Here is a 16,742-nt window from a genome sequence, read left to right as displayed (position 1 = left end):
TACTACTTTTCAAATTTTATTTGAAAACTTACTGCACAAGAAATCATTATGCCTAAAACTACAAAAAACTACTCTGTCTATTATAATACACATCTATTTACATGCATAAAATGTAATTGACCACAATCTCCTACACTTTCAAAAGTCTCAGTGCGGTACTTGATCAACAAAGGCTGATTAATTTATTTCTCATATGATTTGAGATAGGCTCTTATTCTAGAGCGGCAGTTATTATAAACTATTTGATTGGTGTTCCCAGGTTGTCATATCAATATACAAGATATATTATTTGTCAATGTGTACAACATGGTTCACTTGAAATTAAGGGCCTTGATGCATAAAATACAGTATATAGAAACATAAAAACAATCAATAATATAAAAAGAAAATGCACATAAATTTAGGTACAAGTGCGATATCAACATACATTAATAGTAAACATAATAAAAGTTATTCAAAAAGTAATTGGTATGTGAATTTTTGTTGAAACAATAAAACTGAATAATAAAATTGAACTGCTATATAGTTAAAAAAGAATATTATTTAGTTTTGAATAAACAAATGGATTTAACTATAATTAACTTATAGTTAACTTACTATAATTTAATCTTTAAATGAACAAATAATCTGAAATATATACAATGTGTGTATCTATACATAACACACATATTATATGCGTCGAAATATTGAATGCCGGCAAGATGGCGTGCATTTCGATACTTGTAGTATGTACTATCTTATCTGATATTAATCAGTGGATCTTCAGATATCTTACTCCTATATATGTTCTGTAAATAACAAACATAATTATTCGTCTGGTCTTGTTAAATGTGACTGAAATGTTCCAACTCCATGGATCAAAATGTACTATTATTCATGGATCTCAATTTAGGAAATATTACAGTTGTAAAACACCCTCTTTCAACACTGCATCTGCCCCCTTACATTTCATCATTGCATCCAACTTGTTATCATTTAATTCACAATTTGATATATTAAAAATTCTTATTTTTGGAAATTTACAACTGATACTTGCAAAAAAGTTTACATCTATGTCGTGAAGATTATTTAAACTAAGATTCAACTCAACAAGGCGGTTATGTTGCTCATTTTGGATGACCATCTCATTCACAATGTTACCTGTTAACTTACACTCCTCCATTTCAAGCCCAAATAGTACAGGACTCATTTTCAGTAATTTATCTAAATTGCAACCTTTAACTTCATGTAAGTCATTTTTGCTGATATTAAAATATATTAAAGACAAGGTCATTTTGCTGTCCCAACACTCTTCAACCATTTCATTGACAATTTTACTACTTAAGTTAATAGATTGGAAGTCAAGATGATCAAGGAAAGGAGCAGCTTTAAACAGAGAACACAATGTTGTCCCTTTTATGTCACTAAAGTCATTATTTATGACAAAAAAAAATCTTAATTTCTCTAAAGAATTACTCACTAATTCTTTAAAAAAAACAGCTGGCACTTTACATCGATCCAGCTTCAACGTATTAAGTGTGCTGGCAAATGTACTTAACCGTTTTGTGTCAATGTTACTGAGGTCATTGATAGAAAGAGTAAGAGATTTTAGGACACAACTGCCATCATCCAGATATCTACTAATCAAATCATCAACAATATTACTTGACAAATTACATCCAATTAGTTCTAGTTCAATTAAATTAGGAGCAATTTTGAATAAAGTGAATAAGGTTTTCCCTGTGATTGATGAAAGGTTAACACTTCTAGCAATAAATGTAGTACATGTCAATGAAATACCCTTCTGTTGAACATTCTTTATGAAATTGCTTAAGTCAAGAACAGTACAGGATTGTGGTAACTCAATTTCTTTTTTCCTCTTTACTACATTTAGAGGTAATAAATTGTTATCAACACTGTACATCTTTTCATCTGTAAGAACAAGAAGTGAAAATTGTAATCAATTTAATTTGCACTGTACAACATTAACATACGAAAGAAAACAACATACAAAAATTGGGGGGGGGAACAATTTTTCCAAATGACATAGACATTGTTTCTTTCTCATCGCTTGGCATAAAATATTCTCAACAATGGCAAAATGGAACTTAAACCATGCTCCACCTCCCATGTCAAATTTTTCTCTCTTTAATTTAAAGGGAAGCATCTTCACTACACAACTACAGCTCCACTCCACCCTTTATAAAGTATTACCATTTAACCAAGTAATCCATAGGCAATTAAATAAATTATACACAAACACAAACTATTTACAAACATTCTCAGCAATAATAATTTGCCTAGAAAACAACAAAAAATAATGTACCTTGGTCGAATGGCCTGCCTACATTTGGTATTTTTGCAGCTGGTCCATCTTCTTTATCTAATAAACAAATTAATATTTTAGTTGATGTGTTGCATTATAATAAACATAAAAAATAGGATATTTTATTAAAATATAAACTATGTTTTGTAAATTATATAAAATACCATTTATTTTATATAATTTCTTAATAATTTTTTAATAACTTCTACATGTGACATTCTTTCCTTCTCATCTCGCTAATAAAATTAATATTTTACTATTTTACATTTTAATACACATAGAAAATAGTATTATTTTATAAATATCCACACCAGAGGAACACAATAACTAAAACCACTAAAGGCGAAAAATTTTAAAGTGTAGAAGCTTTTAAAACTGTTTATTTTATTCAGAAACCATTACGTATGAATCTTCATAATTATATCTCTGTTCTATTTATAATTAGTCAGCTTCTTTTAAAAGAGAAAAATCAGATAACATAGATAAGAAAGGTATACCTTTACTCTCCATGTTCTGAAGAGCCTCAGTGTATTTTGTTTTGTCAATGTACAGTGACCACATCTGTGAAAGATCTCCTTGATAATTGTCTATTGATAAGATTTTTCGCAGGTCTTCCATCAATCTACCATTCTGATACTCGCTCCAAAGCTTGGTCAACACTTTAGGATCATTTGTGAGGAGACAGAGGGATGAAGGCTCAGATGTGACACCATCAACTCTTGAAATGCCGAGATGTCTAAAATGTTCCAAAACTTTATTCGATTTGAAAGGAATATCAATAGGCTGATTTTGAACTTTTTCCTTTGGTTCATTACTTGAGCTCATGGGATCATCTGGTCTGAGGCTGTGTCCAGCTTCCATTGACTCATTACACCTAAGCACAACTTTAATCTCTGTTAAAAATAAATACAAACTGTCGTCATAAAAATTACTATTTTAATGCAAGTTTACTAAACCAACAATTCAAGGTTGAAGGGGTATAGAAATGGGTAAGCAGCATGTACAGTATTTATGACCAAAATTTCAAATTTCCATTCTAAAACAGATTTCAAAAATGTGACTTCATCCTTCATGACCTCTGTATTTCAAAATTCTTCTTAATCCAGCTATGACATGCATTACATGTTATATAAATTTCAATTTTAAATTGCTTACTGCAATGAAAAGATATATGCTGTAGCAAATCAGTTTCTGACTATATTTAACCAACATATTTAAGTCCTACTCTTGCTGCTATACTATTTTACCTACAGTAGGTCTCAGTTTCTAAGTTAAGGAGAAATCATAATTTTTGCCAATAACAAAATCAAAGTAGTGCTTATACCGTACCTTGTTCAGTTAATGCATTCAACAGCCTGTCATAAAAATCTTCTTCCCAACCATTGGCTACTGTTATTGTTTCCAGATAGACTGGTATCATGGCATCTTCTGTTATCCTCACTGGAATAAGTTTTCCCTGATCCAGAGAATTGTCATCCAACATCTGTTGAACAGCAGTTACAGCAACAAACTCCAGATTGCCAGCTGCCATTCCTGATGTGAACCCCACTACAACCCGCTTGCATCTTTTAACTGGACTCACCAAATTGTCAATTTTAAACTTTCCATATTTCCAGTCCTTTCTACTCAGACATTTTACTCCAGGCATCTTCTTTTGGAGTTCGTACAACATTCTTTTTTCCCATTCCATGTCTTCACTTATGATGTAGAAATCATACTCTGAAAGAAAAACAAAGGGTATTTGGCAATTCAAAAGTTATAGTAAAGTAATATTAACTTTAATGAGGAATAAGGCAAAGCAAATCATTTCAGCTAAAATAAGAATTAATATTATGAACATTTGTACAATTCATTGAATTGATATTAGTAATACACAAGAACTTAGCTTACTGTATTGCACAAACTAGTCTCTTTACTACAATGTCACAAAATGGGTCAAAGAAAAAACAGAAACAATAATCCTAAAGATTACATTGAAACACAAGAAAGACTATAGTGCAGAAGAACAAATATCATTTCTGCCATTTGAGGATCCATGATAACCTCAGTAGTTGGACCAAGATTCTTACAATGTTTCTCTAAGATTGTAATTTTAAATATTGGCATAATAGATAAACTAGACAGTGATTGCTAGCAGGATAATTAGGATAATGAAGAGGGTCCCTAAAAAATATTTTCCTGTACTAGAAGCCCAAAATGTACTTTCCTACAGTGTACAGTATTATTCATTTTGAATGTATCCTGTATTTCTGTATTTATATTTTGAATAATTTTCAATGCATATTGATACAGTTGTAATAACCAATTTATTCGCTGTAATAAAGAAAATATTTGAATCATTTCATGTGAATTTGTACTACCTTTGCCAAAAAATATATTTTCCATTAGGTAAATAATCTTAAATCATAGTAAAGTAGTCATTGTTCTGAAAAAAAGATCTATGTATCAAGCAAATGCTGTACTTAACTCAAATATTATATTAACATTGTTTTTTATATATAATATTTTACACCAAATTTTTGTATTAATTTAAAGACTGGATATGTAGTTATTTGTCATTTCTTCTCCAATTGTTCATTCCAGAAATGTGAAAATTTTAAAATATTTCATACCTTCTGTGGGTGCCTGATCTTTTCTTTTTCGTTTATTTTTTGGAGGTGCATTTCCATATTCTAAACAAACAAATGAATGATATGAACAAAGTTGGATTATTATCATTTTAATATATTTGGATATGCACAGCAACAATACAGCCAAAAACATTGACTACATGACAGAGGACAAGATGATATGAAAAAAGCCCAGCGTTCACCCAAGGACACGTGAGCTTGTACATAAACATTTTTATGTAATGAATTATCATAACAAAATGTAATAATAAATATAGAATGATAATCATTAAGATAATTAATTCCGTGCTTTATTTTTCTACATTAAAACTATGCTGTGTCGCCTTTGTAAAATTATCAGTAATTTTTAAATGTTGTTTGAATAAAATCTTTCTAAATTTACCATGTGTTGAATATGAATTCTTTCATAAATATCTTATCAATGTACTGTATTATTGATCAAATTTTCATATCAAATACACATATCAGCATTGAGCAAATGCTATATTTATCTAAACAAATTATATTAACATTATTTCATAATATTTCACAATCAATTGTTTCAATAGGAATGACATGCATTGATAGAAACATTACAATGTATGTATTTTGTTTGTATTTCAATTGTATTTCAAAAACTCCAATTGTCCATTCCAGAAGTAACTGAATAAACCATGTAAAAAAAACCACATACCTGTACATTCTTTGGGTGCTTGATCTTCTTGGGGCGCATTTCCAATATCTGAACAAAAATATCAACAATAATGAACAAAGGTAAGTTATGTATTTGTATACAGCAACACTTCATGCCAAACATGGTAGACGCCTCTGTGAGGAAGAGTGATGAACCCCTAAGCGTACCACTGGCCCTTTAAGAAAACAGGGCGTCAAAAAACCTACCAAGATAATCCAAACCAACAGGTGGGCAAACAGAAAAACATTCATCCATTTAAGTTTTAAAGTTGGTGGTCAGGTTAGGAAAAAATTCAGAGGTATTTAGGTCTAAGCAGAAATTACAGTACTTTGTTCATTCTATGCCCATCAATTTTTATTGCATTTGTTTGTATGTTTTTTTATTTGAATGTTTTGTGAGAGACATAAATAAAATAAAATAAAAATAGAACCTAAAAGGAGTAAAATTAATTAAATAATTTAAAACCTTTCATTATATACAAACCTTCACGTAGAGCAGCGACTGCTTGATGGAAATTATTTTTCTCTAACTTTTTGATGAAATTTTTCATATTTTTTTCACAAATTATCATCCTGTGTTCCAGATCATTTATCAGACTCCAGCTATCTGCATAAGCCTTTACTGGATTATTATAAAGTGCACTGATTTTTCCTACGTCAGTTTGGACTAGTCTAAATCCAAGCTTCATCAGCTTTTGTCGGTAAGGTGTAAATTTTGAAATTACAACTTCTCTGATGTTTGGACATGATGGTATCAGGGCTTTTATTTCTTGTATCAAACCATATTTTTGAGTTGCCTTGATGCTTTCATACAGGAGAGTCAGATCAGTTGGACACAGATCACCAGAATCATAAAGCAAATGCAGCAATGTCATCGTCTGAGAAGCATTTTGTAACTGAGAGACCTCAGTCACATGGTCCCTGTACAACACTTTCAGCATGTTGATGTACCCACGAGCATCATACCATTCAGACACTTTCACCAACAATTGCCTGAAGTCTTCGTCAGATATTCCTAAGAAAAACAATGTTAATGGAAAAGTCTCTAGTACAGTATTTAAAAACAAAATAATCGAAACAAGTACTATTTCCCAGTTATTCATTAGGTGTCGTAACTGATACACAACTAAAGAAGGCAGAAATAAGATTAAGAATAATAAATAATGCAAAGGCAAGTCAGAGAGCTGATCATTTATTTAAGTTTGCTTTCAATAAAATACATTGAATATAGCAGTAATGCACTGTCACTATCATACCAAAATATCTAGTGGCCATGTTGTTAGTTCAGTTCTATTTGTCCTTATTTTCTTTTTTCTTCATCTAATCCTGTATGAACAAAGATAACACACAATCAAATCATTGAAGATATTACTATGTCAAATAATTGATCAGAAGATGCATTAAGTCCCTCCTCAAAAAATATATTATGTCTTGACCAATGGGAGGTAAAGGTTGATGTCCTCAATGGCCAGAGGCCACCCAAAACCACTTGGAGGGAGTCCAGGGGCAAAGCCCTTGGAAGTTCCAACAATTTAGGGATTTTATGTTTTGAGTCCCATAATCTGTAAAAAATACATATTCATTTATTTTTCTCCCTGACAAATTGTCATTGAGAAACTGAAATACACAACTGAGTTGATGAAATGTTAGGCACTCAGCAGCTAAAATGTTGGGCACCATGGTGAACAAACTGATTATCCACACAGTGGGATTGCTGAAGGAAATATTTTTCAACCAAAAATTTATCTGTGAAATACATAAAATATAAAAGATCAAGTTTATAGTCATTGTGCACTTAACTCATTTCACATGAAATTCGAGTTCCAATGCTTTCATTAAAAAAAATACAAAACAAATAGATTACACCAGATCTAAAATCAGTAAATATTATGCACCAATTTTAAAAATTAAAAAAAATATATTGGTGGTGTTAAGGTTAAAACTATGTAAAAAATAATGAATTCATATTTGTTATTAATTATACAAAAATGAATAGCTAAACTGTTGGCGGCACAATACCCTGGTAGGCAATGTAGGCCTAGGCACAACTTTCTTTGAGTACAGTATATCGAAATGCATTGAAAATTAGTATACTAGTTATATTTATTTTTGGTGTGCCAAAAATATGAAAGCTGCTGAATGAAATTCACATATGGCATAGTAATAGGTCCATGGTTATATGTATTAGGAATCGACAAAAAAAATATATATAAGAAATTCCTCTTTTTTCTATTTTTATTCAATGTTTTAAATCATTTTTGTCATATTTCTTCGGATGGTGGTCTATTCCTAGAGATACTTTTTTAATAATACTTTATAAAAATAATAAAAATAATAAAAATCAGAAATATATTTTAAAAGAAATTCTAAGATCAAATTTTATTTAGTAATACGTACTGTGCTATGCCTAGGCACCCAGACATAATCTAGAGGGTGTAGCCTAGGCCTTACACAGGGGCTTCTATTCCTTCTAGTCCTAGACTATGCCTGGCCTAGCCTGGGCTAGCCCTAGGCTAATCCGACCTACCTGGCCTAAACTAAAACTGCACACTACGTAAAAGCTACACAAATACTTTATAAATCTGATATTAATTTAGATCTATAACCAAACCCACTTTGGCCTTCAACACTCTCTCTGCTCAATTTGATATTAATTTAGATCTATTTTTCAAACCCACTTTAGCCTTCAAAACACTCCCTCTGCTCTAATAATGGTAATGGCTGGTATGGGGATTCCCCTTTCTTTGTTTATAAGGTTGCCAGATAGTCGACATGCTTCACGGCCAAACACACGCCATCTCACGGCCAAATTCGGCCAAACTTTTTTCATATCGGCCAAAATTCGACTAGATTTTACTTATCTGATTAGAAAATAATAGTGGATATATAATATTCATTTAAAATACAAAAATTACACGAAAATTTGCGGTCATTTTATTTGAAATTGAAGAAATTAAATGGTATACACAGAAGAATGTTAATCATTTACTGTTTTTGTTCTTATAATTAATTTTATAGCAATAATTTTAAGGGTCTCCTGTTATCGAATTTGTATGTGGCAAATCCGTGGCTCGCTTTAATTACAATAAAAGTTACATTAGTTAGGTATAACACAAACCGGTGTGTATACAAACTTATGAAAACCTTTTTTTCTTTTTATCTAAACTTTCTAAATTCGCCTTTGAGCGTTATTGTTGCAGTACTTAAAACAATACCGGTAGCTCAGTGTTGCTCTCAGAATCATCTTCTTCATGATTCTCATAATTATACAACTTCAGAGACGTAAACAATTGTGTAACACAAACTGCTTGAAATATGAGGTGCCATCAGACCCGAATGAACACATCGAGCATTTATATGGCGCTGTACATAAAGAACACGCTGCAGCGTCTATCGATTGACTCGGCCCTTATTCAACTTGGCCCACACACCAACTCGGTCCTTGTCAACTCGGCCCTTCACCAATTCGGCCCATAAACCGAGTCACTTTTGTAAACCCTTTTAATGTTATGAATTAAATCTTAATAATTATATTAATTTGTCGTCACATATTATGCATTTCTTAATGTTTTATGTTATTATCCAAAGAAATAGGGCCTAAGGAGATACCGTAGGCTACACGAACATTCAGAGTACCGGGTACCGTAACGTAGGCATGTCTTTGTTAATTACTTTGTTTTAATTTTAATGTAATGTAGCCTTTTGACGTATTTTAAAGTTATTTCTTAATCTTGTCATTTGTCCGCAGGTGTGTTGGTGGTGGAATTAGCGTTAACCAGACCCGCGACGAGGACGCTTCTACCATGTACGGTATTAATTATTGGCATTCTTATTGTAAATTGTATGGTAATATTTAATAATAATGTTTTAGTGGTTCACGTATTTATACAACTGTTGGTCCAACGCTGAATGGAAACATAAGAATTAAATAGAACTAAATATATAAAATATTAAACCCACATGCCGTCTTTGAGATTGTCAAAGATGATCCGATCTTTCGAATCAAATACATATGTGTTATTGATTTTTGGACCTTTCAAAGGCTTTGGTTTTAGAATGCTGACCTTCTCTAATGTTTGGTTTCCCCGTTTTTTCAAACATCTATGTAATCATTTAATCTATGTCATCATCATTGGAGTGGAGTTGAATAGCTCAGTGGTTAAGGTGCTTGCCTTCTGATCCTAAGGTCCTGGGTTCAATTCCTGTCACAACAGGACTTTTTCTCACGCCAAAAACAATTATCCCTATTAAAGGGATAATTAACGGGACAATTTCACATTTTCAGCCAGTGTCTCTTGAAGAGTGGTACAAGGGTACCCCTATTCAGGGGAAACCCCTATTAAATGGACACTTATTTTGGGTCCCGAGGATGTCCCTTAATAGGGGTTCTACTGTATATCGGTTTGGTTTTCTCATGTACTGTGTCAGCTAATAACCATGTTTTATAAATAATAAAGGCTGCTACTGTGCATAAATGGTTTTTAATTTGGTTATGCTCATTGTAATTTAAAACTCCCAGTATTATTGTACTTAAATTGCCTTGAATACTTAGGTCTAAATGATATTTAGCCAACATTGTAGTTTTTATGTGCGACTATACTCCAACGACGACGTTGTGCACAGTAAAGGAAGATGATGATGATGTATGTGATATGATCCTGTCTGTAGACTACTCATTGATCTACTAACAATATTGCATGGTATATCCTACTGCCGATTCTTCAATATTTGCACATATCATATCAAATCGATCCAGTTTTAATTAACGAAAATTGTAATTCCTTTGAAAGGAATCAGAAAAGCATTTTGAATTAAAGGTGGCGGTCATGGTTTTCAAAATTTTTCGAGAGAACCCCTGGACACCAAAACTTCCAGTCAGATTTAAAAAATATCCTCTCCATTACGAAAGCTGGTTACGGGCCTGCTGTTTGTTTTGATATGCATAAAAAACGAATTATAATATATGCGTTGCTTGACACTTTGTACTTTATTTATACTCAGGTTGTTATCAGACTACTTAAAAGATAACAGAATAAGGTAGGAGCCTATAAACACAAAATGCAGAAAAGAAAGATTAGGACTATATTTAATAATGCTAATCGGGTAATAAATAGTCAGTATTATTTTAACTTTAGAAACACTAAATACTATTCAAACGATATATTATATATATATATAAACGATATATATATACTGTATATAATATATATATATATATATATGTATATATATATAGGCCTATACATAACATACTTTTTCCCGATTTATAGTTTATTCCCTTACATGTTACATGAAGTTTAAAAAGATCTCAGATATGCCTTGTCGTTTAAAATGCTGAAGAAAATGTTCCTTACATCTGTTATTCGTTGTGCGTTAATTAATAAAAAAAATTGCGCATATATAAATGAAAGTAGTTTCTTACAACTGCATTTGAATTCCCAACGAAGCCACAGTGGCCAGTTAGTTAATAAAAACCATAACCTTTGGGAAAGCAGTGTCTTGCATTCGACACCACGTTGCTGCTGAAATATACATAATTCAAATGTAAACACCGACAACAATCTAAAAATTCTATAAATATCATCAGGGTGTCAGACGAAACTTTTGTTTTAGTATCTCAAAATGTTTGTCTATCAATATTAATCTCGGTCAGTCTATATGCATCCTGGTCCTCGGTTTTGGTTTTCTTCCTCAAACATCGACACGCTACTAAGTTCATTATTCTGTTATTGGTAACTACACAATGCTAAAAAAATAAAGATAATAATGCCGTTTGTTAGTCAATGATATTGTTAATTATACAAGGTCAAAATCATTTTGGGACTTGAATAATTAAAATATGGTGGATGAAGTTGTAAATGACTGTTTACCAATATAATGTGGGGTGTAGCCTACTTACTTCAATGAAGGCAGATACTAATATGTTGGTTAGGAGCAACGCTACCAACTCCATCTGAAATACTTTTTTTGGACTCGGCAACTCAACAAACTAAAAACGAAAAGAAAATAATTACTTTCTCATGATTGCAGTGACGTCATATTCACACACGACGTCCAGGCTATGTGGCTACAAGTTCAACCACTGTACAACCACATTGCTGGATATGTTTTCCTTTAAAGATCTACATGTGTTTTGTCATAAAAGTCGGAGAATACTCATACGTCCGAAAATATGCCGTTCATCGTGGAGAGTACCAAAACACATTGTTAGGCACATCATGCTTTTAGCAAACGCTTACAGTACTATGTTTACGTAAAATAATGACTCTTGGCATACCTCAAAGAACTTATTGATAGGCTCTGGTGGTACAAATAACAACATCAAAGTAAATAACGTCAGTACGATGAAAGATATAGTGTAGGGTTCTAAAACAATAATGAAACAAATGAGTTTGTTATACTTTACACGTTTCCAATATACGAAGATAATCATAGCTTTTCAATAATGTATTATTACTTAATGACATATGTCGTGTACACAATCGTAATTGTTAAGGTTATGTAAAGTGGTAGGTTGTGTAAGTGGTGCATTTTGTTTTGCTGCTCATATAATGTTAACTAATATGCTAATATCAAGCTATGTAGGTCTAATTACTATAATAACAACTATGTTATATAAAACTTCCTATTATCTGTATTTTTCCAGTTTTGTTATCTTTATCGTCAGCATTATTACCACCATCACCGTAATCATTAAGGCCTATGCGATTCTTTCAAATTACAGTATTATTTTCATGAACATTGAAACGGCACAGTGATTGTTAAGCACATTTGGGCATACATCAAACGACAAAATACTATAACTATCAACAGTGGAATTGTTACTTTTTAAACATACATTATAACTACCACATTATAAAAACGTTGTATTATCTGTAATGTACAAGTTTTATTAATTCTATCATCAACACAACCATCACCTTAATTATTAAGGCCTATGCAGTTCTTTCAAATTATAGTATTATTTTTCATGAAGATTAAAATGACACAGTTATTGTTGAGCATCTCTGTCATCAGACGACAAAATACTAATGTATAAATACTATCAGTGAAATTACTTTTTAAGCAGAAAACATTATTGGAAAGAGTGAATGTAAGAATGTATAGCATCATAGTTGTCTCTTGCAACATTAACAGAAACACCAACGTGTACTTACTATTCTTATACATGGGTGTACGGAATGGCTTTCCAGGGGTAAATAGGAACGCCATTATAATATATTGGAAGAAGGAATAAATCACGAGTGTTGTCGTTTCAAAACACAGAATATTCTTTGAAGATGTATCTGGTTCAAGAGGCACAAACCTTCAACAACAAAAATATAGAAGAGTTTCTATTTGAAATAATTATTGATAAAATCTATGATGCAATAAAATATATTTTAAATTAATTTATTTCATACTTCATATTGAATAGTGCACGGCGCCATAAAAGCTGATTGGTTCTATGGTTGGGTATACGGATATTAGCGCAGTTACGTGTGCTGTAATTGTGAAAGGAATAATTGGATTTAAAAGTGTTACAGAAGTGACAAGGTAAGAGACCATGGTAGGAGGAGTACATAAAAAGACCTTGCTGAAGGGAATTAATGTCAGCGAGTTTAAGAAAATTGAGATTAGAAAATAAAGAAGAGGAATGAGACCATGGTGGAACGCCAGATATAATCCTGATAGCCTTCTTTTGAATGATTTGAAGTTTGCTTAAGTTGGATGCTGTCTCTTATACACATCTAGATGTGTATAAGAGACAGGTGCGCAACATGTCCCCACTTTTTAAGTATGTCAGTGTTGCTTAACTTATGAGTGTCTAGTTTTTGTGTTATTCTAGCTTTGTATTTTTCCTGGTTAGTAGTATCGGTAAGTTTCATTACATCTAATACTCGGCTCGCCTTTTTGGGTTTCATCTTAACATATTGCAGCCTAAACTGTGTTTTTACTAATCTGTGGTCGGTTTCAACGTTAATACCACTATAGGATCTAGAATTTGTGATAACAATTTACATTCTTTTTCCTAACCATTATGTAGTCCACTTGATTTCTATAAGGGTTTCTACGTGGCGTACCATTCCTATCATTGTGCGGTTTGATTCTGGCAGGCTGAGCTCGCCTTTACCATATTTACCTATACAAAGCGAAAAACCATTATGGTACCCCGACCCGGTCTTGGCGTTCATATCCCCCGCAATGATTAATAAGCTTCTACTACTAACACTATTTATTATGCTTTCGAGCTCGTCATAGTATTGTTCCCTTAGTACCGGCTGATTTTCGCTCACCTTAAGTGTGTGTGCATAAGTTGAGATAAAAGGAACATACCTTGGCTTGTTTGCTTTCTCATCAATCCTAAAAGTAGCCATACACGTTCTATCAGAAAAACCTTTAAATTTAGCACACAAACCCTTCTCTATAGCAATACCGACTCCATGGTGTGAGTTGTTGTCCGATCCCGTGTAGAAAAGTTCGTATTTGAGATTCCCACTACAAGGCAAGTCGATGACACCTGTGCCTTGCAGGTGTGTTTCCTGTACGCCGAGTATCTGCACATTGTATCGCTCTAGATCCAGGGCTAGGTCTTTCTGCTTTAAATGCGATCTAATTCCTCTAACATTCAATGTTGCAAACCGCTAATTTTTCACATTTACGGGGTCTAATACACATATTCTTGCTTTTCACCGCAGCCAAAAGGCGGGATTTCGTGAGACTTTGACGTATTTGATGTTAGAATTCTGAGGCTTGATAGCGCTAGTGTGGCGTCACCCAACACTTCCGGAGAAAATTATAAAACTTTAAATATAAACTAAAACTTGAATTTAAAATTCGTAATGAGGATGGAAAAATTGTTAAATTTTACCTTATGAATTTTAACAAACTAACTCACTTTGGATATCATCTATAATAAACCTATATAAATGGGTTATTCATTTTACAAAACAAAAAAAACAACAAAAAAAACAACAAAAAAATTTAAAAACGCAGATGAATAAAGGGAAGCACCAATTGAATCTTACTTTAAAAAAAAAGTAGGGGTCAATAAAAAAAATGTTAGTGTTACTTACCAAGGTTGTAAAATGAGGATGAAGTAACAACTAGTTTGGAATATTGCTTGTACAACCGTTTGACTAGTGAAACTAAAGACAATAGGAACCGACATCAGATGTGTAATAGGCTTGCGCATTGAAATGCGGTTAAACGGTTTGTTCCGACCCACTATGTAACAAGACAAGAAGACAGAACATTTTAGCATAATTTACTTTGGTTTTGTAAACAATTTTATGGTAACAATTATTCTGCAATTTTTTTTACCTCAAATCTGATTTGAATTTCCAACGAATGACAGTGGCCCAGTTGTTCGAATCCCGGTTGCGGAAATCGACTCCTTTTCCTTACTCTTGATTTATACATACATACATACACATGCATCTTCTTGATCTGGCGTACTAGGCCTCCTTTAGACCTTAAGGAAACAAAATTAACATGAACGACTTTAACCTTTGTATCTCTTGTGGATTTTAAGACGATACGTTCCTTGACTTTTGCACAGCAATTTGTTTATAAATAGGCCTATATCTGTCTCTTATACACATCTAGATGTGTATAAGAGACAGGAGTAAGGACTAGTGTTGTCCGAAAGCTCTGGTTCTATTTCTGGCTGTTTACTTACGTTTACTTTTTAGCTGTTGCTTATCATTTTTGTATCTCTACTGAGATCCAGCCATTGTTTCCCACAGCATTGTTGTTTTTCAGTATTTTGCCTTTTAATCTATATATACATATATATATACATATATATATATCATATAACTAAATGACTTACTGAAAACGACAACACATATATATATATACATATATATACATATACATATATACATATATATATATATATATATATATATCATATAACTAAATGACTTACTGAAAACGACAACAGACGTGCAGAGAACAATGTCAATGTATAAAAAATGAATATCACCTAAGTAAGACCCAAACTGCAAGAAGAAAAAAAGGTAGAAAAATACTGATGATGATAATAAGAAGAATAATACAACACATTACACGTCCATACTAATGTAATTTTTCTCTGTGAAATAAGAAATCGACAATCGTACTTGCTTGTGTTCTTAGCTAATTAGGAATATATCGTATGTTGTTTTCATCACATTTTTATTGATTTTGCATTTTGTATAAATGTACTTTATTTCAATTGAAAAAATAGCTTATTTATATACAGTACTTAACTCATTTCAGTTAAACTGAAAATATAAATCATCACGTTTTAGTTATTTATTTTATTTTATTAATTTAGTTATGCGCATACACCGAACTTAATCACTATCCTGTTCATGGTGGCATTCTCTTTCAGAAGACACACGTACATAATATGGCTAGCGTACCAAAACCCATCTTTAGTTCACGTTTCGATTTATTGTCCCCTAAATATGGGTAACTCGGGTAATGGAAACCACTTTTTTGATCCCGATGGTGTACTCTTGATAGGGGTATTTGTTGTATTTATATCAAGCGATTGGATTGGATTTATTCGGTGTAAGCACCATGGATAACCCACGAAAGTCTAGAAGAAGACTTATTTCCAGTGGGGTCCTTCTGGTGGCGATTTGGCAGTACACCGGGAGACAATCACCTACTCTTTTCAGAACAGTGTACTGCGTTCTTTAACGTGCACATGAGCCATATATGCACACGGGACCAACGGCTTAAACTTCTCATCTGAAAGACAATGCGCTATTTCAGCCCTCCAGCTGAAACACAAGGAGAGGCGGCGATGGGAATTGAACCGGGGACTTAGAGATCTCCACTGTTCAGCGCACACACAGTGGCTACCACCAGATTAGCTGACATTGAGTTAAGCTGCTTGCCTTGCTTTTTAAATACTATGAAATACTTACAGTGTTCAGCATCATAGCAGTAACAAATTGAATCATACTATACAACGCCATGTATTTGAACATTCCGAACGAGGTAGTTAGGGCAGCCCTTCCTTCTCTGTTGACAAAACAAAAAAAACACTTAACTTATCTTCGAGCAGTTTTAGAAAGTGCTAATGATTTTTTACGATCAACTTTTGACTACCAATCATACATTTTTGAAAATTAAAAAATGGGATGGGTGGAGGCAGG

General features: G+C 32.5%; 2 protein-coding genes across 3 annotated transcripts; both read right to left on the bottom strand.

Moving 5' to 3' along the window:
- Window positions 1-8,350, bottom strand: LOC117115231. Of its 2 annotated transcripts, none has more exons than XM_033258943.1 (9): window positions 8,286-8,350; window positions 6,864-6,933; window positions 6,092-6,622; window positions 5,609-5,656; window positions 4,918-4,977; window positions 3,635-4,024; window positions 2,803-3,198; window positions 2,306-2,362; window positions 1-1,911 (listed from the first exon to the last, which is right to left on the bottom strand). In XM_033258943.1, exons 2-9 carry the CDS (start codon window positions 6,880-6,882, stop codon window positions 899-901), a joined length of 2,514 nt encoding a protein of 837 aa, XP_033114834.1. In that variant the 5' UTR covers window positions 6,883-6,933; window positions 8,286-8,350; the 3' UTR covers window positions 1-898. The 2 variants fall into 2 exon arrangements, with proteins under 2 accessions (XP_033114834.1, XP_033114832.1); XM_033258941.1 differs by having other exon boundaries at window positions 8,223-8,344.
- A 2,221-nt stretch (window positions 8,351-10,571) lies between these two features.
- On the bottom strand, window positions 10,572-16,605 carry LOC117115216 (probable cation-transporting ATPase C1672.11c). Its single transcript, XM_033258918.1, has 7 exons — window positions 16,512-16,605; window positions 15,521-15,593; window positions 14,664-14,814; window positions 12,765-12,913; window positions 11,885-11,973; window positions 11,507-11,596; window positions 10,572-11,353 (listed from the first exon to the last, which is right to left on the bottom strand). The coding sequence occupies exons 1-7, from the start codon at window positions 16,572-16,574 to the stop codon at window positions 11,225-11,227; spliced, it is 744 nt and encodes a 247-aa protein (XP_033114809.1). The 5' UTR covers window positions 16,575-16,605; the 3' UTR covers window positions 10,572-11,224.
- Window positions 16,606-16,742: the final 137 nt, after the last annotated feature.

The sequence above is a fragment of the Anneissia japonica genome, unplaced genomic scaffold, assembly GCF_011630105.1.
Source record: "Anneissia japonica isolate Jap-2015-1 unplaced genomic scaffold, ASM1163010v1 scaffold288291_len444093_cov181, whole genome shotgun sequence".
Taxonomy (NCBI): domain Eukaryota; kingdom Metazoa; phylum Echinodermata; class Crinoidea; order Comatulida; family Comatulidae; genus Anneissia; species Anneissia japonica.
This window is presented reverse-complemented; position numbering and strand designations above follow the sequence as displayed.